We start from the raw sequence: 25,960 nt of genomic DNA, 5'->3' as shown, positions 1-25,960 counted from the left end.
ACCCAGTTGGATGGCTCTGGAGAGAGAATTGCCCGCTAGAGTTGTCTTTCATCAGACTAAGATAGCCAGCCTCTTATTACCCCACCTACATATCAGTCACTGAATGTGAGAGCCACCCCTGGAAGAGTATGCCCTTGGGCAAGGTGACTCTGCAGCTGAGGCAGACCTGGAAAGGATTGACAGCTGAGGCAACAAATCCTTTCCTGGTGCATGCATGTCCATGTTCACCATGGTCGCCAGATTTTAAATGTTCTGTCTACCACGTGAGAAGATGGCATTAATATTTGAGGGCACAGCATGTCTTTAATCAATGAGAAATTTGGAATTACATTCATAATTGAGTTAAAGAAATTACCCATGTTTTCATAGATTTATGGTAGAATATACCAAAATATTTCATTAATATAGCGAAGACTTATGGGCAAACATTGATTTGTTGGCATATGATGTCATTTTCTCATGAACTATTGTCCTTCAGCAAGTAGTTGCTGGGTACCTGTTAGCACACTGAAACAGGCTTAGTAATGCCTGTTTCAATGTGCAAATAGTCCTCCTGGGGTGTAATGATACAGCTATGGGCAGAACCTCTCTTCCCAGATCCAAGCCTCTCCATTATTCTAGCTCTGGAAGGGAATGGGCTTGTCTGTCTACCAGGATGTGGCTCTGCCCTGGGGTCATGAAGAAGGCAGCTTAAGCAGGATATGGCTTCCCTTTCCCATCTAAGCCTTCCCAAACCCCTTTTCCCCCAGGCATTTGGCATGCCATCTTGGGTAGCTCTCTTGCTCGAGTGTGTATGTTTCAACGGGGCCTGAAGAAGCGACCAAAAGCAAATCTGTACCTTAATTTCTCCAACGTCACAAAGAAGAAATCAACTTCCTCAAACAGTTCCCCAGTCATAATGTGTAGGCATCCTGTTCTACCTAATACAAAATAATGTGTTGAGTGGATTAGCAAACACTTGAGTTTAGCAGAAAGCCAACTGCTATTTCCTCAGGACCAGGCGTGGTTGATTTGTCCTTCATTCTAAACTTCTGGGGAAAGTTCAGGAGGTTACATGAATAAAACCGAAGTGATTGGTCTGGGAAACTGAGATCCCAAGAAAATCAGTTCAGCCCATAAACTTCTCCATTTTCCACTATACTATTAACTCATTATTATTAAATGCTTATGAATTATGAGGGCAAGATCAGTTTACAAGAGGCTTGCCCTGCACCATTGTGGATTATCACACAGAGTTTTAAGATGTAAGCTACTGAGATTATAAGATATTTTAATTTCCCTTTATTCATGCAGAGCAAATGGGGAAGACATTCCTTAGGCATTCCACGAGCAGTGTTTTTAAATGATCAATGTTTTCATTTGGTTCTCTCTCAATCCTTAGGGGTAGACATTAACATAAGGCTAAATATGTTTAATTTTTGAAAGATATAATGCAAATTCCATAGTAACTTAATATCCAATAATGTCTAAATTCTCTCAGTTCCCAGGGCTATTTTTAGGTCTTTAGGAAAACTATAACTCTTTTTCCTCCTTCTCAGCCTTGATATGCCCCCATTAAATTTTTTTCTAAAATACATTTATTTACTTATTTTTGGCTGCTTTGGGTCTTCGTCGCTGGGCGCGGGCTTTCTCTAGTTGTGGTGAGCAGGGGCTACTCTTCGTTGCAGTGCGTGGGCTTCTCATTGCGGTGGCTTCTCTTGTTGCGGAGCACAGGCTCTAGGCGCATGGGCTTCAGTAGTTGTGGCTCGTGGGCTCAGTAGTTGTGGCTCACGGGCTCTAGAGCGCAGGTTCAGTAGTTGTGGTGCATGGGCTTAGCTGCTCTGCGGCACGTGGGATCTTCCTGGACCAGGGGATCAAACCCGTGTCCCCTGCATTGGCAGGCAGATTCTCAACCACTGCGTCATCAGGGAAGCCCTGCCCCCATTAAATTTTACTCTCTCTCACTGTACTCTTTTCCAGCCCATTCACCATAATCAGCATACAAGATCCTGAGAAAAGCGGGGCTCCTTTCACTGGCAAGGGGAAGGGAAGAACCCATGGCTGCAGAGAGCAGGAAGTCTGGGTTCCAGTTCCAAAGCCAAGATGACGTGTGTGACTCTGGGCAAGTTCCTGGATTTCTGCAGGTCTACGTTTGCTCATCTATTTAGCGAGAGAGGAGAATGGAAGCTTTTTAATGGCCCTCCCAATGCCACCATTCTATGATTCTCTAATGTTCCAAGCATATTCTACTTTTTGCCATGGGGGAAACTTTGACAATAGACCACATAAAAGAATTTGGAGGGAACACTTTCTATGGCTTCAAGAGAATTTGGAACATAATGACTCATATAACTGCCCCCTCCAATCCCAAACTGGTAGTAAGGAAATAAAGACTGGAGTTTGGGACATATGACTCTCAAAGCAAATTGAGTTTTCAAAGCCAGGAAGAGATATTTTAAGACTAGAAGTATTATTTTCGCTTTTCGATTAGTGACATGAAAGAATAGCTATAAATGTGACCAGCAGTTAATACTTTCATTATTGGTTAAGAACTATAACCATTTAACTTTAGGTATTAAATTTAATTCTTTTTTTATAGCAAAATTTCTCTTCATATAATGGTCCAAATTACCATTTCGCATTTGCCTTCAGAATGGGGAGAACTTCCAATTTAGTGGACTGGCTGGCTCTGTCACTATGAAGGTTAAGATCAAGGTCAAGGTTTAATAGTATTAGTTTCATTGTGTTCCAAAGCCACAGATATAAATTTAATCCCAGAGATGATGGTGTGTGAATTAATTTCCCACAGGTTGGCTGTACTAACAGTGGGGTGCACCATCACCTCTGGTGCACCAAGACAGCATGGTGTCAAGGTTGCCTTGGAAACTGAGTTGCCAGTCTGGGTTAGTGTTGAGATGCCTGCAGTGGATATAGCACTATGCTAGCACCATGAGTATTCTTGTAAATGCTCATGCGTACCATTGGCCCTGGATCACTGGACGGTCAATGACACAGAGACCATTGTTTGTGAACTATTTGTTTTCCTTCTGGCTCTTCAGACTTCATTTATGGATACTTATTTTCTTCTGAGAATAGTGGCTAAGGGAGCCAGAATGCATCAGATTTTGTGCTCATTCAGCAAGCTAAATTCTGAGACTAAAGGCCACATTTCATAAGCCCCCCCCCCACCCTAGTACATTGATTTCAAAAAAATGCCTCCACCGTGCATTCTGAAACCCGATCTCCCTCTATTTCTGGATCCCCCACACACACCATAGGGGATGCGCTGTAGTAGGATGTTGAGTAGGAAAAAACAATCCTTACACCGTCAAAATTTTGAAGATACTCTCTTTTTATTTCAAAACATGGGAATAACTCAAATTTTGAGCCTCAAGGACCAAAATATATTTGAACCAAATGTTCAGAAGATGAGCCAGGCCACCATTTTCGGCAGCAAGCTTCCCATGGACAGGTGGATATTAGAGAATGATGCCCACGACATGGCTAAAGCTATAGCATACCCACAAATAGATTCGTACTTGGTTGTCTAATTTGCATGCATGAATATAAAGCATTCTCCATGCCACTAGTACATATATGCCTTTTTCAAAGTCAGTGCAGGATCCATATTTGTGCAGGTCTTTAAAAGTCTGCTCCCTTACAACATGTTAACATAATTTATCTGAGAGAGCCTCAAGATGACAATTCTTTAAGCCACTTTTACTTCCCCAAAGTCATTTCTGAATAATAATGATGGCTATCAGGAGTTCCAGCATCACATAGGAGAATCTGTTTGTTAGTGATTTTAATGTCAGTTAGCTGGCTGTGAATGAACCTGGCTAAACATATCCACATGCTTGGTGCCTGGAATTTGAAATTGGTAACCTTTAGCAACAATGGCAACCTTAGACCAAATGACGAGATAAAAAAAAAAAGAAGAAGAAGAAGAAAAAAAAAGCCAGAGGATGTCCCAGAAAGAATTGGGCTTTCCTGCTTTCCAAAGCAAATGCTTCCCTAATCTGCACCAAACAGTGACAGCCTGACCCACTCTTGCATGGGGGCCTACTTTTCCCACTAATGCTGAATTGTTGGAAACCCAAACAGCATTCAGCGCCAAGGGGGAAATTGCCTGAATCTGAAAAGGAACCAAAAGAAATTGTACCAGGGAAAGGAGATGGGAATGGAAAACAAGTTCCCAGAGTATCTCTGTCAACAAGCATGTAGAGTCTTTATTACTAGAATACGCAGAATCCCGTGGGAATTGCTACATATATATTTTTTTTTTTGCCTTAGCTCTTCCCTTGCCAGTCCTTCCCTGGCTGGTTGAACTGTTTCAGCGAGGGGGAGGGACTGTCCCATCCAGAAGCCACTCAACAGCAGGCCTCAGGAGCTGCACTCCTCGCAGTGACAGGAGAGGATGTACCGGTAGGTGGCCGTGAGTCGCATGCCCCCAGAGCAGCGCAGCCTCAGTGCCTTCAGTTTGGACGTCTGGGGCCGGCAGCAGTGACAGGAGGAACGGAAGGGCTGCTTGAGGACAGTGCTGAAGGAGACCAAGGGCTCGGAGCGTGATGCCTGGCTGCAGTGCCCCTCGCACCGGGCCAGGAGTACCATCTGGGGAGAGAAAAGAAGTGGTTACCCCCACTGGGGAAGCCCAAACTTCAGCCAGGTCCCACAGCATCCTTTAAAAGGCCCTAACACTCCTGGCTGGATGAGTTCCTGCTGGAGAAGACCAGTGGCTCTCAACCCTGGTCACACATTGGAATCACCTGGCAAATTAGCTTTTATTTTACTTTTTCCCTAATTTTAAAGTTTACTTTAAAAATGTAAATGTCTCTCAATATTTAACAGGTAAAGAAAATATGATATTGGTTTATTTTATGTGGTTGTTATATTTTATTTTTATTTTCCAAGTAATACAGCTTAAGAATATTTATACACCTACTTTTAAGTCCACAGTTTAGCACTCTTATTTGTATGGCTTTAAAAGTTAGAGCACAAGATCTTTACAGTAAGGATTGGGGAAAAAAGATTCATTCAAAATGAAGCCTGATATAATATAAACATGTTTTTCTCTGTACTTTATTTTAAATACATTAATTTTTAAATGATGCTCATCTTTTTTTTCATCTGGTGGTAAAATACGAGTGCAAATTTTTATCAAGATAAAGTTTACCACAGATATACATGAATTTTTCCAGTTGAAAATGGCCCTTCAGCTGCCATTAAATGAAATTTCCCAACTTAAGTGAAAAAGAATTGGTAGCTGTCATTATAAGCAAAAATATAAAGTACTATAGCATCACCTACATTGCTGCAAATTCGCTTTTAAAATGTCAACACCCAGGCCCCATCTCGGACCAAGTGAATTAAAATCCTTTGGAGTTGAGCCCAGGCTTTCGTGGTTTTCCAAGCTCTTTAGGTGATTCCAAAGTGTGCTGAGGGTTTAGAACCACTGGACGCGGCCCACCACCACGATGTGCAAATAAAAACCAAAGAACAAAAGAAATTTCTACTGACAGGTGGTAGTCTACCGTTGGACCCATGCCAGTTCTATTAGTCTGAAAATGTAGAAAGTCATTCCAAATTGCCATCAGAGGGTAAGTAAAGAATGACTACAGAGAAAAGGAATTTGCTACGTGCAGAGAATTACTAAAGAAAAGGAATATGGTTTCTGAAGAAGAAAAAGAGGATAACTAAGTGATATTTAGGAAGAAATATTCTGGGCACCACAACTTGAAACAAGAGAGTGAAATAGAAAAAGGGTATGTTTTGGGACCTGGAATCACACTTCTGGGCTTATACACTGAAGGATCCTGAGATTTGTGCAATTGAGTTTTCAGTCATTTAGGGCAAATACTAGGATGCATTCCTTCTGACCACCTCCATTTCCAAATGTAGGTTAGGATGATAATAAAGCTTGGGTTGAAGTAGCAGAGGTTGCATGTTCTTTATAGTGGCTCTTAATGTGGCTTTAGTAAGCAGATCCTTTGAGGATCTGGTGCGAACTACCAAAGTTACCCCCCAAACAGTGGACATAAGCACACACTTTATATTTTGCATATAGATTAAAGGGATGGAGCAGAGGCTCATTTATGCATCCCATACATAAATGGTTTCTTGGGAGTGGCAGTCATGAGGGGGGTAGGGTGGGCAGCTTGATTCATTAAGCTATACAACCCTATACATTGAGGCACAGAAGGTGGGGGAAACCTGAGGTTATTGGTGTATGTTTATGTGGGAGGGTCTTGCTTGGTGAGCTTCATATTAAGTGATAGAGAAAAAGTTGCCCTATAATTCCAGAACCCACAACAAGAACATAAAAAGTAGAACTACTCAAATAAAAGATTAAAAGATACATAAATATGCATGAAACTGTTTGACATTTACCTCATGGTATTTTAGGAATTAGCAATTATTATTGAAACTCACCAGCTATTAAGTCTGATATCATCCTATAGGACAGAATTTAATGCCCAAGAATTAAAAGAAGGAAATGGCCTGCCCACCTTTCCAAAAGGAAGGTGACTTCTGGTAATTATAGATCATTAACATCATTATCTGAAAAGATGCTGGGATGAATCCAACAATCTCTTAACAACCAACAAGACAATATGAGATATTAGGAAACGACTAGCAGGGCTTGGTGAAGAATAAGTTGGACTAGGCCTACTGATTTATTTTCTCTGAGAGGCCACAGAGGCAGGGAGAAAATGGCAGCTGTAAGTCATTTTGATTTTATTAAAGCTTCAATTCTATCCTGCCTGCCCTTCACATTGATGCGGAAAACAGACGTGATCTGAAATGGGTTTTGAGCGATTTTGCCATAGGTCTATATTACACAGGCCAGTTCTTGGTGCCCGCCCCATCTCTCTAATGAGAGAGAGAGTTCGAGGTCTTCCCAGTCCCTTCTCACCCTTGCTAGTATGTGGGAATAGTTCCTTGACATCTCACTTTGGAGTGATGTTAAATTTGCTCATCTCTAATGTGGATTATCTATTAGGCAGATTAAGCAGTTCTTCAAAGAATCACCTCCCCAAATGGAGTCTTTAGAGATTCAGTTTCAGTCTGGATGGGTATAGCTAACCTGTGCCAACAGACTTCATTCAGAAGGGCAGAGACATGGCAGTGCGTCGTACCCAAATGATACACGTACAGGTGAACCAAATGCTGACCTTGAATGACCAGGCAACTCGCACTGTCCATAATATGACCAAGTCAGCAATCTAGGGCCATTTGTAGAACTAACCTAATAGTGATTTCACTAAAAGTCTTCAAGGTCTCAAGCTCTGCCTTCAGCTCATCCTGAAGGACAAGGACTCCAGCACTGAAGACTCTGGGGCCACCTCCAACGGGTCCCTCTTCCTCAGGAGCTGGACTTTCTGGGCAAGGAGGACGCAGAGACATGTACAATAAACACCTTCAGTGGCTGCCGCCAGCCTTCAGAATAAAATCCAAAATCCTGAACAGGCATTAAGGCCCTCCATGACCTGGATTTCACATATCTTTCCAATCTCACTAACAACTATTCTCATCACCCACTCTCTATTTGGATCGAGCTTAATTACTTAGGAGTCCACGGAACTGCCCTGAATTTCCCTGCCTCTTGCCTTTGCCTTTCCTCTCTCAGGAATGTCCTTTTCTCCTGGCTGTACTTAATGAAATACCAACTATCCTCCATTACCAAATTCAAATGCCCTCTGCTCCAAGAAGACACCATGAAATGATTATCTGGCCCTTGACGTTCTCAACATACGTGCAAATCCCCTCTCTGGGAGATTCCCAGTACAGTTGACCCTTGAATAACATGGGAAGTCAAGGGCACCAACCTTCCGTGTATTCCAAAATCTGCATATAATTTACACTTGCCCGTCCCTATCTGCGTTTCCACATCCGAGGATTCAACCAGCCACAGATCGTGTACTGTGGTAATATTTCCTATTGAAAAAAAATCCGCATGTAAGTGGACCCGTGCAGTTCAAAGCCATGTTGTTCAAAGTTCAACTGTATATAGATTCCATCTCTATCTAGCCCTGTTTTGTGTGTGTGTGTTACAGGAGTCAAGCAGGGAGTTTGGAAGATAAAGATCCATGAATGAGTGTCGTTAGGAATAGAAGGTATAAATACCTGCTTCCCAGATTCACTCTTTTTTAAAAAAATATATCCATACATATATATGAATCATTTTTTAAATTAATTAATTAATTTATTTATCTTTGGCTGCGTTGGGTCTTTGTTGCTGCACACGGGCTTTCTCTAGTTGGGGCGAGCGGGGGCTACTCTTCATTGCGGTGCGTGGGATTCTTGCCACTGCAGTGGCTTCTCTTGTTGCAGAGCATGGGCTCTAGGCACGCAGGCTCAGTAGTTGTGGCTCGTGGGCTCTAGAGCGCAGGCTCAGTAGTTGTGGCACAAGGGCTTAAGTTGCTCCACGGCATGTGGGATCTTCCTGGAGCAGGGGTCGAACCAGTGTCCCCTGCATCGGCAGGTGGACTCCCAACCACTGCGCCACCAGGGAAGTCCCCAGATTCACTCCAGCTATTCACATTTTAGTCTTGGCCACGCCTCACCTGTATTACAGATTTAATGAACAACTTCTCACCTCTTCCAGACCAGAGCTTCTCAAAGTGTAATGTGCATGTAAATCAGCTGAGGATCTTGTTAAAATGCAGATTGTGCTTGACTAGTTCTGAGTGAGGCCAGAGATTCTGCGTCTCTTGTAAGATTCTGGTTGATGGTACTGCTGTGCTAACATCCACACTTTGAGCAGCAAGGCTCTGGACCCGTTAAAGTTTGAGAGGCTCCGCTCTAGATGCACCACTGGATAGTGATCATTTCGCTAATAATAATGATGGCAGCTAACATTTATTGAGTGCTTACAACATTTAATCTCAGTTAATTCTCATAACGATCCTATGTGAAAGGTACTATTATTATCTGTACTGTTATGACAGATGAGGAAACTGAGGCTTTAGAGAATTTGAGTAAATTGCCCAAACTCACGTATCTGGTAAAACGCAGCGCTGAAATCAAACCCAGATCTGTCTAAAACCAAACCCCTGGTCTAAGCCACTATAATATCCCGCTTCCTGATATTAAGATGCTTTCCTGCGGCATGTGCCAACTCACAGCCTACACTAATCTTCTTTGACCTGCCTCTGGGAGTTGTAACCATATCATAACCACACAAGTCTGACCTTTTTCTTATGGGCTTGTTGGGACACGTCATCACCACCTCCAAACTTAAGCAGAGCTGAATCTTCTATGGACCATGGCAGTCCTAAATAATATCTCCTCCACTGTCAAGACCCTCGCCCGTTGCTCCATCCCCCAGGGATTTGAGGACTCCCAGGGATTCCCAGCAGTTCATCGGATGATACCACATACTCTCTAACTCCTTAACCAATTCATCCTTCAGTTCAATAAAACTTTGACACCTTCAGACATCTGTTCACCTGCCATAACACATTGGCCCCCAGTTCATGGTCAACGCACATTCCTCATACGTGGGTGACTTGGCTGTATTTTGTTAACTGCTCTGCATTTTGCGCTGCGCTTAACTGCTCTTAATGAAGAGCATACACACTACTCCACTATCAAATCAAGAAATGAATTTTTTTGGACAAAGAACCCACATGGAGCTGCACCACTAGAAGAGTGTGTTCTCAATAGGTGGTTATTGCTTATACGAACTTCTATTGACTTTTCACGGCTCAGGTGGGTGACAGATACATGTTATCTGCTTTTGGTCCAGTTTAATTTTTGCTATCTTATGTTCCCCCCCAACAACTCTCTTGATGCTAGGAAGCTAGGCAACTTCTCCAGCAGCCCCTTTGTATCCCCCCAACCTTGGAGTCACTTGGCTCCAGCTGGATGTGATACCTAGTTCCTTCTAATATGAACAGAGCTGCTGGGTTCAGGGTATTTGCTCAAGGATAGACTCTTTCGCGTTCAATCTGATTTCCATGTGCTGAGGCTAAGAGTAATGGAAGGTCCTTGGGTAATAATTAAGGAATAGTAACGATGATGCTATGTAACATGTATTGAACGTTTACTAGGCTCCAGGCACTGTGCCAAGCCCTTCACAGGCAAGTTAATACTTGACAACTGTTTCAAAAGGTAAACTCTCCCCACTTTACAAATTAAGAAATTCAAAGGCAGAGGTTAAGTTACCAGCCTGAAGTCACATACCTGTACGATGGAGGGCCAGGATTCTGAACCGAGACAGCAGATTCCTGAGCTCTCTCTCTGAACCACGGTGCTATACTATTAGGCCACGAGAGTCAGCCTTTCGAGCCTTCGAGTTTCATAAGATGCTAAAGTCAGTCAAGGGCAAGTTCAGGCTACACTGTGAGGGTTGTAGCCAGCTGTGATTCCTGGGTCCAGACCAAGGACTGCACCCGGAGACCTCAGGCTCCTGCTGTCTCTGGTGACCTACCACAGTTCTTAGACAGTTAGGCCTTTTGCTGCAATACACAACTGTCTTCTGAGTGAGAGAAAATCCAAACACAGATGGTTTTCATCGCCCCTTGTTGAAAGACTTGCCATCTCCAAAGCCACTTTCCTTTCCTGTCACGTGGGGCCCCTGTGAATTCCTGGCTCAGGCCATGGTCTCCATCAATATCAGAATAAAGACCCACCTGTCCCATCCTAGAATAGAGTTTTGGCTATGGTACCTCAATCGAGTGAGAAACATATTTTGCCTTTTTCTCAACAGTGAATACTGTGCATCCCTTATTCCATGGCACCCCTTGAAGCAACCCCCCCTTTCTCCTCAGGAGCATGATTCACCTCTGCTTCTCCCATTCCTCACTTTCCCAGCACCCTCAATAAATGACTGTTCAGCTCATCTCCAGAGAGCCAGGTCAACCTCCAGCTAGAATCCGGTCCCTTCACTCTGGTTACAACTCAAACTGACCTGAAGAGACCTTTGCACACAGAATGCTTCCCTTCCCTATCTCCTCCATTTACTTGTAAGCATTATGAGGGCAAAAACGTAGTCTGTGTTTTCTTCTACGTTTGTGCCTCAACTGCCCACCACGGTATACATTTGTTCCTTTTATAAAAAATACCAAGTCGGGCTTCCCTGGTGGCGCAGTGGTTGAGGGTCCGCCTGCCGATGCAGGGGACGCGGGTTCGTGCCCCGGTCCGGGAAGATCCCACGTGCCGCGGAGCGGCTGGGCCCGTGAGCCATGGCCGCTGAGCCTGCGCGTCCGGAGCCTGTGCTCCGCAATGGGAGAGGCCACAGCAGTGAGAGGCCCGCGTACCGCAAAAAAAAAAAAAAAAAAATCAAGTCATATCTGCCCACTAGTCAACTGTGTTATAAACTCAATACTCCCGACTCCCCTTGTTTCTCCTACCATGCTGTGAGCTTCGGGGGCAGATGGCTTGAGGATCCTAAGCAGCCCCTCTCAACCCTGAGGCTCAGCCCTGCGCCTGACAGGTCCCCTCTCCTCAGGGAATTTCCCCAGGCTTTGTGCCCCGACCCCTCTTCCTCCTTCTCTTTTGGGGCCACCCCGCTAGCTGCTCCTGTGGCCCTTCAGGGTTCAGACAACCGTATGCCTTGGCTCTTCGCTCTCCTGGCTCGGGGCCACCCTCTCCTACTTCTCACCCAACTCAGACTTCACAGGCCTGCCCAGCTGGCTCGCTTTCCCAGTCTCGGTTCCTGAAAACCCCTCCTTGGCCTGAATCCAGAATGCACCCCCTCCAATCCCTCCTTCCTCCGCTCACGTGGGAAGGGAGGTCAGACGGCAGGATCTGTTTCTCTCTGACTTTGATCCCCCCTTTTAGCACCCAGCACAGTGGCTTACATTTACTTTGCCCTCCTGCGTGCTCCCCCAGCCCTGCCAGGTTTCTGTGTTTAACAAGAACCTCAGTGAGGTTCATTTTCCTAATCCTTTAAGGCTATAGGAGATCCCAATAGTTATTGAGGTTTCGGTGGTTGACTAAAATAGAAAAGTGAGTCTAAACACCTGTCCCCTTTATAACTTCATCATCAAGATCATACTATCATCTATTAATGTCTATTATATGCCGAACACCAGGCCGGATGCGTTACAAATATTATCACCAATACCCATACCCACACTTTTAGGGAGACAGCATTAGCTCCATTTCACATGGGAAGAAACTGAGGCACTAAAGAATGACTACACTTCCCCCTAAGTCACCCATCTGGCCAACTGTGGAGCTGGAATTTGAAACCAGGTCTCTCTCACTTCAAAGCCTGGGATCTCAGTTCCCTTGAAGATTCCCCAGATATCTCATTTCCACTAACCACTGACTCTTTGCTTGTTTGCTTTACCACCTTTACTAAAAAATTCAGTGAAGATTGTCAACGAAGCTGCCACTCTTCAATCTTTTGTACCCACTCCTAGGAGGTGTTACCAATGAAAGCCACCAGGCGCATCCTACTCTGTGGCCGCACTGACCTCCTTCGTGGACCACTGTGGCCAGTCTTTTCTGCCTGACTCCATCTCAGCACTTTCCTGAATTGCTGGGAGATGGGAGAAAGGTCCCCGGGTCTGGCCAGATGCAAGTTCAGATAGTCTCATGGAAGGCTCCCGGAAAAGCTTTCACTACAATTTTTATTTTTCTACAAAGATTGCTGAGTGTAAATCATCATTTTCAACAGACTGGAAGTTGAGCCTGGACTTCTAAATAGTGGCTCCCATTTGCAGCAACATGAATGGACCTAGAGATTATCATATTGAGTGATGTAAGTCAGAAAGAGAAAGACAAATATCATATGATATCACTTATATGTGGAATCTTAAATACGACAAATGAACACATCTACGAAAACAGGAACAGACTCAGATATAAGAACAGACTTGTGGTAGCCAAGGGGGAGGGGCTTGGGGGAGGGAAGGATTGGGAGTTTGGGGTTAGCAGAGGCAAACCATTATATATAGGATGGATAAACAACAAGGTCCTACTGTAGAGCACAGGGAACTATATTCAATATCCTGTGATAAACCATAGTGGAAAAGAACATATATCTACATATCTATATATCTATATATATATCTGAGTCACTTTGCCATACAGAAGAAATTAACACAACATTGTCAATCAACCATACTTCAATAAAATTTTTAAAAAATCATAATAGAAAATAAATGATGGCCCCTACATTCTAGTTGCACTCCTCCAATAGGAAGAGCCAAGTGAAAGATGAATGAATTGAATGAAATGAATGAAATATGAAATGAAAGATGCATGCTCTGAGGCAGACATTGCCACTCCTGGGCTAAATGACATCGAACAATCTACTTAATTCTTCTTTCAGGTTTCAGTTTTCCTTACCAATAAAATGGGAATGATAACGCTTTCCATCACAGGTTTGTCAGCAACGATTAGATCATATAGTATGAGGTGCCTGACACCTATTAGGTGTTCAAGCAGATGCCTTCCCTTCCCTGAGCCTGGGTCACATTCTCCCCTTTATCTGTCTTCCCGAGACCAGACACTGGATAAATGGGAGTCAGGAAGCATTAACAACTGACAGGCAAACAGTAGTAAATAATGGGCTTTGAACCTCACGTTGAGGGGAGAAGTTTTGCAGAGAGGAAAAATCTACCCTAGTCTCCTCTTTGCAAAAACCCCCATTGGTTGTTTTTGAGACACAGGCTGCATGTTTTATATCCCAAGTCTGTAAAGATGAACAATTTTTCTAAGTGAAACCCATTAGAGAGAAAACCAGCCTGAGTCTGTGAGAGTTAAGAATTATAGAATATCTCAAAATGAAAACCAGTTTTTGTTCCCGGATACATAGAGAAAATCTAATCCAGAAAAGGTCTGGGTAGTTGAGATTCTGCCAGGCATATTTTATGGCCAAGGAAGAAAGGTTTATAATTGCAAGCACCATTTACATAAAACTATTGCTATATTTGGGATAGTTTGGGATGTTTGAAAACAGATTGTTCCCATGAAATTACAAACATTTCTCTACAATCACAATTTTGCTCTATTTATCACGGTATTCTGGAAGAAACAGAGGTGAACAAAGGTAGACTAAAGTCTGTTTGTAGGACTCATGCTCGAGCACTGTGAGTTTGTTGGGTTTGAGTTAAGGCTATATCTTCTTTGACCTTTCCTTAACTAATGTGATAATTGCTAAGGCGCTCCTCCATCTTTTCATCAAATCTTTCCAGATTGTTCTTTAGTTTTCAGAGATGCTCCAATTTTCCTGTTCCTTCCTATCATCACATGAACACTTTCTTTGAAATAATTTTATTTCCTTTCTTTTTTAAACATTTTATTTATTTTTGGCCAGGCCGCACGGCATGTGGGGTATTAGTTCCCCGACCAGGGATCAAACCCGTGCCCCCTGCACTCGAAGTGAAGTGTGGAGTCTTTTTTTCTTTTTTTTTGAAGTGAGGAGTCTTAACCACTGGGCCGCCAGGGAAGTGCCTGAAATAATTTTTTTTTTTTTTTTTTTGGTGGTACGTGGGTCTCTCACCGTTGTGGCCTCTCTCTTTGCAGGGCACAGGCTCCGGACGCGCAGGCTCAGCGGCCATGGCTCATGGGCCCAGCCGCTCCGCGGCATGTGGGATCTTCCCGGACCGGGGCACGAACCCGTGTCCCCTGCATCGGCAGGCGGACTCTCAACCACTGCGCCACCAGGGAAGCCTGAAATAATTTTATTTCCTTTCTTTTTTTAAAGAATCATGATTATGGAGGACAACTCAGCAGAAGGAGAAATCATCCGTGGAATAAGAAACACTATATATGAGTGCTCTCTATAGGGGGAGTGGAGGAGAAACTAATAATTGCTCTAGTCAACCTTACCTCAGGCCTACAGTTTCTGAGCAATCAGTTGGAAAAACATGTCCTATCTTTTTTTCTCAATTTGTTTTATATTTTTTCCTAAGAAGGGATTGCAGGCTTGCAAAAATTTATCTATTTACTCTTTTTTTTTTTTTTTTGGTTCGACAAGTACAAATAAGAGCCAGGAAGTTTGGGTTAAAGTGAGTTAACCCAAATTCTGATCTCCCAAAACTAAAACAAGCCATCATCATTGAGCTATAATCAGAGAAGTTATGGAAATTTTAAAGGCAGACAGAAGTCGTAATGTTTTTAAATGGAGGGTAGAGCCATTAACTTATATGGTCTCAAGTTTAGTGGTTGATATTACCAAAACTTCTTAATTATACTGGTAATTTAAAAAAATACTTGCCATATGAGAATATTTAAGTGGTTTTAGTCTCAGGACTGGAAGTGAAAATCTCTGAGGTTGGGCTAAACAAATTCTTATTTACCAAATGTGGGCAAATTTCATTCGTGTGACTGGGGGCAGTGAGAGTCGTGAGAAGTCTGCTTCTGAGTCTATTTTTCCCTACTATGTGCCTCCCTTCCGGGTGGTCCAGGTGGCGGGCCACTCTTGGTGGCCTTTGAAGTATAGTATTCCTTCATACACCCCGTCTCAACACTGAGACATCACTTTTGCCTGTGCCAAAAGACACACAACCTACTCCAGACAAGAATGACGTGGATATCAAGGTAAAAATGATAACTTATCAAAATGCCATTTCTGTTTTGAAACCATTTTAACATAAACATGGCAGGTAGAGAAAGGCATGGACCAGGAAACACTTTGAAGAGCGCCCCCCCCCAAGAAGTACGTTTTACTGCTCAATCATATTTCTTGTATTTCCTTCCCCTTTATTGCTGGTGGCGATAGAAAGAGTTACGATAATCTGTAGACGCCATTTTCTTTCTTGAAAAAGGACACCACTGCTCATCATTTTCACAGCCAGGGACGAAACACACCCTTCCAACCTTGTGCCTAGCAACAATTTTATTGTGAGAAACTTCCAGCCTTTCTTAGTGACTTTGAGAAGCTGGCTGGGTGTGTACATGGTCAATTAGGCAGCTTTACTGACAAAAGTTCAAAGCACGGTGGGAAACCCTAAAAGGATGATTCTCTGGCAAGCCCTGTGGGTCAGCCATATAGTTCTCTGTCCCTTGTCAAAGGAATAGGGCTTCTCTCCTGTTTCTGGGAGTAAGGCTACTCTCACAGAGATCTCGAGCTTACCTTGGAGCTACACTTGTACAACGGGTGACTGATAGAATCGACATAGTGGTGCCTCATGCAGCGTCGAGGATCGGAGTCCATCATGAATGAGCTGTCTGTTTTGCTGTCTGTATCTCCCATCAGCGCCAGCAGGGAGAGCATAGAAAAGGATGCAGCTAGTACATGATTTCTCATTGTTGTAAGGGAAAACTTCTCAAGAGGAACAGCAGAGGGAGGCAAAGGACTAAAAATTGGAAATGCCTTCACCTCCTAGGCTCCAGTTCCTTTCAAGGAAAGGGCAGGATCTGGTTGGAGCTTTCTGGTTGTCATCGTCCTTTGTATGCCGGAGTTTCGTCTTACTGTTTGCACTCGCAATCCATCATCACTGTATCTGATGCACAGCTGGAATGAAAACAGAAATTATTTTCCCCAGAAACGTTTACCCAGAAAAACTAATGGAACCCTGGAGGTATTGAGTAGAATTTTTCCATGTCATTTTGAGTGGAGAGTATTGGTTTCTAGAGTGTCATTAGCATAAGCTATCATCCATTTCACACCCCTCCCCCATAGATTATGGTACATATTTATAATCATTTGGAGGTGTACACAGTGGCTTAATGGAAGCATTTGTTGACTTTAATTGCTGAAGGATAGTTTGACCCCATAGTCAAGTGGTTCTGGCCAGAGCATAACTCGATTGGGTGCTTTCATCCTTATCCCTGGCTGGTGGGGACGAGAGGGTCTATTCAGTAAGCTTTGATGTCAATGTCAGCTTACAGGGCTAGAGAGAAGGCAGGTCAGCACTAACAAGCACACGCCACGTCCCACAGGAAGGAAGTACATTTTCCACGTCCAAGTCCAACCCACCCATCCACCTAGTTTTCCACTTCTATGCTCTGGGCTTATCCTGTTTTTGTGTGAAGCCCCGTGCCACCCAGCACCAATGATAAGCTGCATCGGAAATCCACATTATGCTAACTGGCCTCCAGCGCGGTTAAGGCAACACATGTGTATTTGCCAACAGACTCACGCATTTCTGAAGAGCCTTTGTAGCCCAAGCACACGTATAATTTGAAAAAGTAAGTGGTTGCTGGAGCAGAGACATCATTAAAGTGGGATCATGCCATATCTGACATTTGCCTTGTTCTTTTAAGCATATACCTCTTGGACAAAGGACTTGGGTCCAGAGTCTCCTCAAATCACCTCACTAACCCCACCCCACAAGGCATGGCCAACACTATCACACCAGCAAACAGAGAGCATCAGAAATATTTTCAAACATTTAGGAAAATTGGGGGACTTGACGTTACATCTAAAGCAAAAGGAACACAATAATTAAACCTTCAGAAAAACTTTCAAAGTTATTTCAGATAAAAGTTTGATTATTTTGCTTCATAGTACAACCTTTTTTTAAGCTTGCTACGCATGGACAGTCTGAATAAACAGAGCAAAGCACTGATAAGATGAAGAAGTTCAAGTCCCTATAAGTCAATTAGTTTTACTCTAATATAGTGGCCCCAGACCCCCTTAACCTCAGTTTAGCTGTCTTGCGAGTGTGGGGCAGGGGACCCCAGGAGGAAAAGGGTGTGTGACACGGGGCCGTTTCAGAGTGAAGCATCCCCGGCAATGGCAAAACTTCAGCATGTGTGTTTCAGGGAAGCCCTGTAAATTGCAGGAAGAGCAGGGAACAGTAATGAGGGGACCCACCTGGACTCTAGCACTTCCATTAATTAGCTGGGGGACCTTGTACAGGTCATTGAAGCTGTTCCGGCCCCAGTTTCCTCATCTGTAGAATAGGGGAGTGGGAAAAATGGTGTCTGCAACCCTCTCTTGCTCTAAAAGGCCAACATTTTAGATACTTATGGATTCAGTTACTGCCATGTCCATATGCAGAAGATAATCCTACAGTTGAGGACACCATATTTTCATGCACCTTTGCACCACTGTCCTTTATGTACGTGCTAATGGCAATATTTCATTAAAATTGATCAAACCTGTGCCTAAAGCTCCAAATCAGCAAAGGATGCAGAAGAGCATTTTTGTTTTCATTTCAGCTGCATATTCTAGGTTTTCTTCTGCACATTACATTGAACCTCAGCAAGACTTCAGCTCAAAGAGCCAGAGCTTTCTTGGGTGCCATGTTCAGGGGCTGCAATATTGCTGACCATTTCCTGAGTTTCAATATGACTGTATTTTCCCAAATGGTTAACTGTCTCTTTGAAGCCTTAATTAGTCTCCGAAAGAGAATTTATTAGATTTCTCCTTTCACCATTCCAGTTCACAGATATTTCACCCAGGAGTCAATGGCAAGAGGATGAAGGGGAAAAGCAGACATTCCAGTCCTGACCTTCCCTCTCCACTGCCAGCAACTTCTTTTAGGAGCCATGGCCAGGGGGTATGGTTAAATGAGCAAAGCAAATGAAAGAAAAGCATGCATGGCATGATGGTAAAAACAAGCAATGACATTGACAACAAAACCCTATATACGTGTATGTATGGTTGTATGTGTTGGCATTTGCATTTATTCCACAGAAAAGGACGTATAATCGGCCCTTAAATGTAGAAGATGGGCACCCTCACTCATCTAAGAGAAATGAAAATTAAAGAACTTTGAGACACTTTGCTCAACCAGTCAGAACTCTGATCATGCACCCTGTTGGCAAGGCTGTGGGAAAACAGGCCTATTTTGGAGAAAGTACAGTAAAAATTGGTACAAATTCTGTAGAAGCCAATTTGGCAATATCTATTAAAATTGAAAATCTGTATAATTTAGACCCAGCAATTTCACTTCGGAGAAATACCTTACATGTGAGATCACACAAGCATATGGTTATTCACTACAGCATTGGTTGTCATGGCATAAAATTGGAAACAGCACAAAATTTCCATTAGTAGGGGACTGGTTAAATATATTACACAACGTTCTTACAGTCGAATACTAGGCAACTCTATAAAGAAGAATGCAGAAGCTCTACTGATTTGTGTTAAAACAAGGAGGGATAAGAATATATATTTGTGTTAATTTGTATTTACATAGAGAAGCTCTGGAAGGATACTCAAGAAACTGTACAGTTAGTTACCTGTGGGAGTTGGAGGACAGGCATGGGAGAAAGACTTTTCGCTGTATAACTTTTTTTAATTTGTAGATGTCTGAACTTGTGAATGTATTGCCTGTCCAGAATTTCATTAAAAAATAATACTTTCTCTTTTCAAATCAAAGCTTGGCTTAAAAATAGTAATTAAGTTAATGGATGTTTAAAGTTTGTGCCAGTTTGAGTATTTTAATAGTATTAAACTTTTATTCCTTATAAATATGGGAAGACATGCTAGTCTCTTAGTCAAATAGTCTTCCAGGTGGACCATTTTGTTCTTGTGCACTACTGCCACCTAGTAGCAATGTTCTGAATTGCAAGCACAGTTAAATTTTTTTTTTCCTGAAAGGTGAATAAAATAATTTTGCAAGCAAATGTTATGACATTTATACTGATAAAGAGCTAGTTAATGTCACACAGAATGTAACTTTATTATCTGATTTTCTCTTTAAAGATGATAAGCTGAACCCAGAAGTAGTGATAAAGTATAAAAGAATGACAGAAGAAATATTGCTTCACCACTAATAGGAAATAGATTTTTCATTTCAACACGCTCATAAAGCATGATACTTTTTGTTCAGTTGTTATATTAAACTCTGAAATGAGAATGCCAGCAACAGTGTAAATATGCCACAGAAATGACAGAACCCTCGAAGCATAAAGGTATGATTCTTGCAACATAACACTGAGATTTTTGCCTTGTGTTCAAATTGAATGAACCAACACTGTTGTGTTGAAGAAGAAATGAACAGAATGCTCAAGAAAAAGAGTGATGTTAATTAAGTCAAGTTGCCTTAACATTGTGTTGGTCCGGATGTGCACAGGAGAGGCTGTGCAGAGTGCCCAGGGAAGCACTCACAAAGGGGAAAATCAAGAATGAAGGAAGTTTTCATCACTCGAGATCCCCATTTTATGGCAGCCTAGGGGTATCTACATCTGTCTTGTAGGAGCTTCTGTCATTTTCCTCAAAATTAAATTAATTCTAACTTGCTTTAATTTTGTGAAAGCCATGTAGCATAAAAATCAAATGCTGCCTATCAAGACTTAGAACCTCAGCCCAGCCAGCATGGATTGAGTGAGAAAGCGATTCTCTTGTTGAACTCAGTAGACCTGGGCTGCTCCGTGCTCTGGGGACAGTCTCTGAGACATGGACTTGGCCGATGTACAGAGCCCACATTCTAATAGCTCCAGTGTGGAGCCTCTGCTGGAGGAGAGGCACGTAGGCTGGCGTGCCCGACTTTGGAGCTACCCTCCAAACGATACCAGTGGAAAAGAACAACTGGTGCCCAGATTTCCCCACCTGTCATTCTCAGCGAAATAATATAGCAGAGCTTACAGCAGACCCAGCCTCCTGGGTGAGAGATGGTGTTGTATCTACAGATCAGCTCACTCTTGGGCTGACCTTCTGCCTGGCAAAGGGTAAAGTGCTGGTTTCACACAAGTTATTCCAGCAACTGGCTAAGACAAGTGGCATGTGCCAAGAGTGGCCTTATTCTCGCCCTGCTTGCCAGACAAGGGAGGGCCGTGCTCAGTGTCCGTATTTCCCCCGGGGGCTGTTTTCAGTATAATACATGCAGGTATTACCTCCCGTGGCTTCTTTCTACAAATATATATTTAACACATATTCACTGAGCACCTACTATGTGTCTCCTTTTGCTCTAACAGATGAGACTCAAGGGTCAGGGGAAAAAATAAGTCCTATTCTAGTTCCCTCTTCCAGCTCACTGCATCCACAAGCAAAGAGTCTTGGCCCGCTGTTTTCCTGGGCAATTTTTTTAGACACGCTGATGAACTCATTTAACATCTAATTCATATGCAACATCCTTTGCTTCATTCTAAGCAGATCAAGTTAAGCAGATGAAATATAGTGACTTTGGAATGACATCAGTGTGCCAGACAGAATTATTTGATATTTACTATCATTTAAAACAATCATATCAGGCATGAGTAAGGTAAATATGGCAGAACGTAAAGCCTCTCTCAAAGGAATTGCAAAAAAAAAAAAAAATCAGAGATTTAAATGTAAAAGAAAGCTTGCCACTAGATAACACTTCATACTGGGACTAGAAAAGCAAGAAACTCAAAGTCTCATCAGAGAGTGTGAAGTGCTAAGTAGCCCCTTCCCAGGAACTCAAAGAATTCCAACTGGAACTAGTCAACTAGATGCCTTGGAGAATAAGTCAGATGCCTCTTCCGAAGGCACTTAATTTATAAACTGTAAACAGCCTGTTGGATTTTATAAAGCATCCCATGTGCTCAATGAATGGTTTTTGATATTATTCCTATCTGGCAGCACATCAGTAGTGGCCAAGAAGCCAAGCCTGGGCTGCCCCAGAGGCAGCCGTCCTGACCACACACACTGCCAGCCCTCCAGCCTGCCAGCCCCTGGTATCTCCAAGGATGGGCAGCCACAAGGTCAGTGGGGAGGGAGCAGCTCCTGCCCTTGTCATCTCACGGTGTCTGTTCTAGAATTAGAGGTGGCAGAGCATAGGAGGCAATGCCTGCCCCCATAGAGCCATCTTAGGAGAAGGAGGACGTCCTTGGGATTAAACAACTGTTCTCCAGTCTGGGATGGTCTGTTTTCTCCCAGCCTGCATTACTAGGCAGACATGGCCAAACTCAGTGGTGATGGTGATGGAGGAAGAAAAGAGATGGGAGAAGCAAAAGGGAAGGAGAAATAGAGCCCAGGGAAGAAGCAATAAATCACAAGCCTGGGGTAAAGAAGGGTGTGAAAAAGAAGGACTGGGAATAGAAGTAATTTCTGGCCCACTGTCAAGTGGCCCTATCTGTGTGTGTGTCCATGGATTGAATAGTTTTACTGTCTGGGGCAAGACTGGTGTGGGAGGACTGGACCTAGAGACTGACTGAAACTTCAAATCCTGATTTTTTCAGGAAATCCAGAGAAACCTCTCATTGTGATCCAAACTCCCACTTCCCTACAGGTTTCATCTCTTCCTCCCCAACCCATTTCTAGCCTGTGTTCCATGTCCCGGTGTTTTGCATTCATTTGCCAGAAACATTGGATAACTATTCCACAACCTTCTGAAACCAGAAGAACATTCTACTGCTGTCTGCTCTGGTGGAAGGAAGGCTGATCTGAGGAGCCACAGCTCTGAGCCCTCCCTTCCCGTCATTGGCTGTGTGATCTTGAGCAAGTCACTTGCCTTCTCTGGACTCAGTTTTCTCATTCACAAAATGTACGGATTGTTCAAGATGTTTCTATGGTTCTATCCATTTCCAACATTCCCTAACTCTACCCAAGCTTCTCAGAGTACTCGCCTGCTTTGGGGCTACATGTTCCCCGAAGAAATACTACACAAAGAGTTCCTTGTTTACTCAAGAAGTTAATGATCACAGAAAAGTCCAAACAAGTTCTAATGTGGTGCCTAAGCCCCTTGATGAGGCTGTATTGGTGGCCCGAAATAAAAATAGCCCGTCATAACCAGTTGACTTGGTGTTTGAATGTACCAAATATGGTTTATAAATTAATAACATGTTGTTAATAATAGGAAGCAGTTAGCGAGGATACTTAACCAGTTCTTATTTCTCTTAAAGCTGTCGTAAAATTTTAGTGTTTCTTTCCAGTCTCCACCAAATGGGGAGAGGAGAAAGCGAATAGTAGTCAATCATGGTAGAATTAAACTTCTTTCAATTGGTCATGATGAGGATATAAGCTGAGTTCAACCCTCTTGCACCTTTCCTATGAATGACCCTTATTCCTAACAGATTGAGCCACGGATCCTCATGCCCTAGTGGGGCCATTTATGATGCTCTGGTTCAGGATAGAAGAGGAAGATTGGTTAGGAGAGTTTTCTTCTCTGCAGATGTGGTTAAGAGCAAGGCAGTCCGTTAGTAAAGCATCTATGGAACCTCTGTGCTAGGGTACCTGAAGCTCTAGGCTGGACTTGGGTCGAAAAGAGTTGCCCATTGGGTACGGGTCTTGTTTCCTGTGCTGGGCTTCTGCGGGCTTCTACAGTTTCTACGGAAGACTCATTCTGAGTTCTTAACAGTTGACATAACTGACTTTTAGAGAACAAACCTTGCATAAATTGGAAATGACCGAGCCTGATTACCCATGTGTCAAGAAGCAGGATACGGCTGAAGTCTTTTCCTCTGGGGGTTTGGATTATTTCTGTAAATCTACCACTCCACTAAAAGCTGTGACTGATACGGTGATAAGCTGTCAGAAGAGGCTTAGGGGTGGGCATTCTGGGGTGCCAAAAATCAACAATAGCCCTAAACATGGAGTACCCTTCCATCCTTTCATCAATAATAGGGAGAGAGAAAGCCACAAAAGAGGTAACAGAAGAGACGGAAGAAGGATTATTTTTATGTTTCAAATCTGCCACTGGCCTTTCAATGATTTCAAATAGCAAAATTCCAGAAAGGGAAGGTTCCCTTCATTTCACCCACTGCCTCCCAGGAAGGGGGTTTCACATGAGGAATGAGAAACACTCTACCATTTACTTTGTGTAAGACCCTTTGGAAGGAAAGCAGGAAAGTTCTGAGACACCCAACCCAGGGCACTTGGTCTCACCAACACATGAATGTACACTCTCCCTGTGGAAAAGAAAAGGTGCCCTGGTGTTCTGGGGACCCTGGTGCTGAGTTAATTTGACACTTGCTCTGCCACTGGACTGCTGGCCGTGGTATGGCCTTAGGAGAAGGCAGATAACCAATGTTAGCTCAGGGTACAAGCTCCCTTTTACCCTGGAGCCAAATGAGTATGTTGGCTTTTCTTCAAAGTGTCCAACAAAGTGTTTCCAAAGCTGCATGTGAATCTCCTTACCCACACTTTGGAATGATGGGTAGTGATCTCACCTAACAGCTGTAGAGCCCTTAGTTAGAAATTGGGCATAAACAATAGAGCAACTCAGTATTTCCACTCCCCATTCAATCTGCCTTTTCTGCCCAATGATGGGACTTGAATTCTGGATTCAATCCTGTGGCAATTTGGAAGCAACACTTGTGGACACAGACTCATGTCAAAGGGGCAACGTTAAAGCATGGGGAACTCTACTCAATGTTCTGTAATAACCTATATGGAAAAAGAATCTGAAAAAGAATGGATACATATATATATATGTATATGTATAACTGATTCACTTTGCTGTACACCTGAAACTAACACAACATTGTAAATTAACTTATACTCCAATACAAATTTTTTTAAAAATGAAAAAAAAAGCCAATCACATAAAAATATGTTTCCCTTATTGCTAATCACTATGAATTTATTGGGCTTTTGGTTTTCTGTTCGTATTTTGCTTTGCTTAAACCATACACACTCTGGCTACGTCTTTTGATTGCCAGTTTCCCTGTGACACTTCCATTCTGCTGCCTTTGGATTTCAAACCTCAACAGAAAAATTTTAATTCTGAAAAAAAGTCATTTTCCATAATTTGGGGGGGAAATCACAGAACTATATGAAGTCCTTGAATATTGCCTCGCGCTTTAAAGAAAAATTGGACATTAAGAACTGGATTTCTTGGACTCTTCACATCCATATTAAGAATGTGTGTGTCTACATTTCACTTAGAGTTAAGGAAGGGGGATATTTTCTTCACTGTAGGAGTTGATCTCCTTTTCTAATGTCAAGTAAAGAAGGCAACTTCAGAGTTCAAACCCCTCTTCCTGGGAGGGAGTAGGTGAAATTAAGGGAAGCTCCCCTTTCTGAAATTGTGCTATTTGAAAATCTCCAGTGGCAGACTTTAAACATCAGAAATAATCCTTCCTCCTTCTCTTTGCTTCTCCATGGCCTGCTCTTTGCCTGTTTTTATTCCCTATTGATGGAAGGATGGGAGGAGACTCCATCTTTAGGGCTATTGTTGGTTGGTGGCACTGCAGAAGGGTCGTCCCTGAGAATTTTCTGACACCTCATCAACTTTCTTGAATGTATTAACCTGTTGCCCTTTCATTTTTAAAGAATCTGGCAATGGGTTGGATCACAGCTTAAAAGAAAAAGTTGGGATTGAGCCCGGCCTTGGAGGAGAGAAAATGGTATGAAAAAATTCTTAGCTTTTGTAGAAAAACAAAGAGAAAAACATATCTACTGCACATCTTATAGAACTGAGTTTAAAGCTATAGTCCATGTTCATGGGCAGATTTGGACATGAGGGTGAAATGGACTCTGATTGGATGAATTCCTGATTCTAAGCATGAGGGATATATTGCCTCCTAAAGTTACCCGTTCTTTGCATTTTCTGAGTCAGTAGTCTTTCTAACAAGAAAGTAGTTGTCCCAGACTGTGAACCCCATCCATGGTGTTACATTCTGACTATTGAAAATGGGTCTGGGGGTGTGATTATAGGCTCACCCATCAGACTCTGAGACCCTCTGATGAGGGGGACAGTAAGTGTGAATGGCACCAAGCAAGCTATTGCCAGACACACAAGAAGAAAGCTTTGCAGATGTGAGAGCATCTGGCATCAGAAAGAATGCCATCGGCGCAATCTTCCTCAAAAACTCAAATGTGTGGGTGTGTGAATTTGCAGCACGCAACCTGCGCAGCCAAGCCAGTCCCTGCCTCGCCCACCCCGCTGCACATGCACAGGGGTTTCAGCAGGATTCGCCACCCTTTGTTTTCTCCTGGACGCAAACGTAGAAGTTTATGGTTGCTGATCTGAAGGGTGAGGAGTGGGTACTACCAGCTGGAATGTTGCCACTGGCAGGGGCAGACAGGAAAATAGGAAGGCTCTTAATGTCCTCCCAAAGAAAACCTTTGATGGACAAAAGAGTGGTTGTATTTTTACCCTCTCTCTTCATGCTGCCAGGCGTCTTTAAATAGATTCTCTAGCCTAGGGACTTGTATGGAATAATTCATATTAAAACCCAAGAAGTGGCAGAGGAGGGGAGTTGGTTCTTTCTTCTCTTTCTT

The 25,960-nt window shown here is 43.1% G+C and overlaps 1 protein-coding gene across 1 annotated transcript; it reads right to left on the bottom strand.

The window, feature by feature from the left end:
• Positions 1-4,004: 4,004 nt before the first annotated feature.
• NDP (norrin cystine knot growth factor NDP) lies at positions 4,005-16,196 on the bottom strand. The gene is made up of 2 exons (XM_089903879.1): positions 16,013-16,196; positions 4,005-4,590 (listed from the first exon to the last, which is right to left on the bottom strand). Exons 1-2 carry the CDS (start codon positions 16,184-16,186, stop codon positions 4,363-4,365), a joined length of 402 nt encoding a protein of 133 aa, XP_089760005.1. The 5' UTR covers positions 16,187-16,196; the 3' UTR covers positions 4,005-4,362.
• Positions 16,197-25,960: the final 9,764 nt, after the last annotated feature.

Source organism: Delphinapterus leucas, chromosome X (genome assembly GCF_059928025.1).
Source record: "Delphinapterus leucas isolate spDelLeu-1000000601 "Yukka" chromosome X, BTC_Dleu_Yukka2, whole genome shotgun sequence".
NCBI classification, from domain to species: Eukaryota; Metazoa; Chordata; class Mammalia; order Artiodactyla; family Monodontidae; genus Delphinapterus; species Delphinapterus leucas.
Note: the sequence above shows the minus strand (reverse complement) of the source record. Positions and strands in the feature narration are given on the sequence as shown.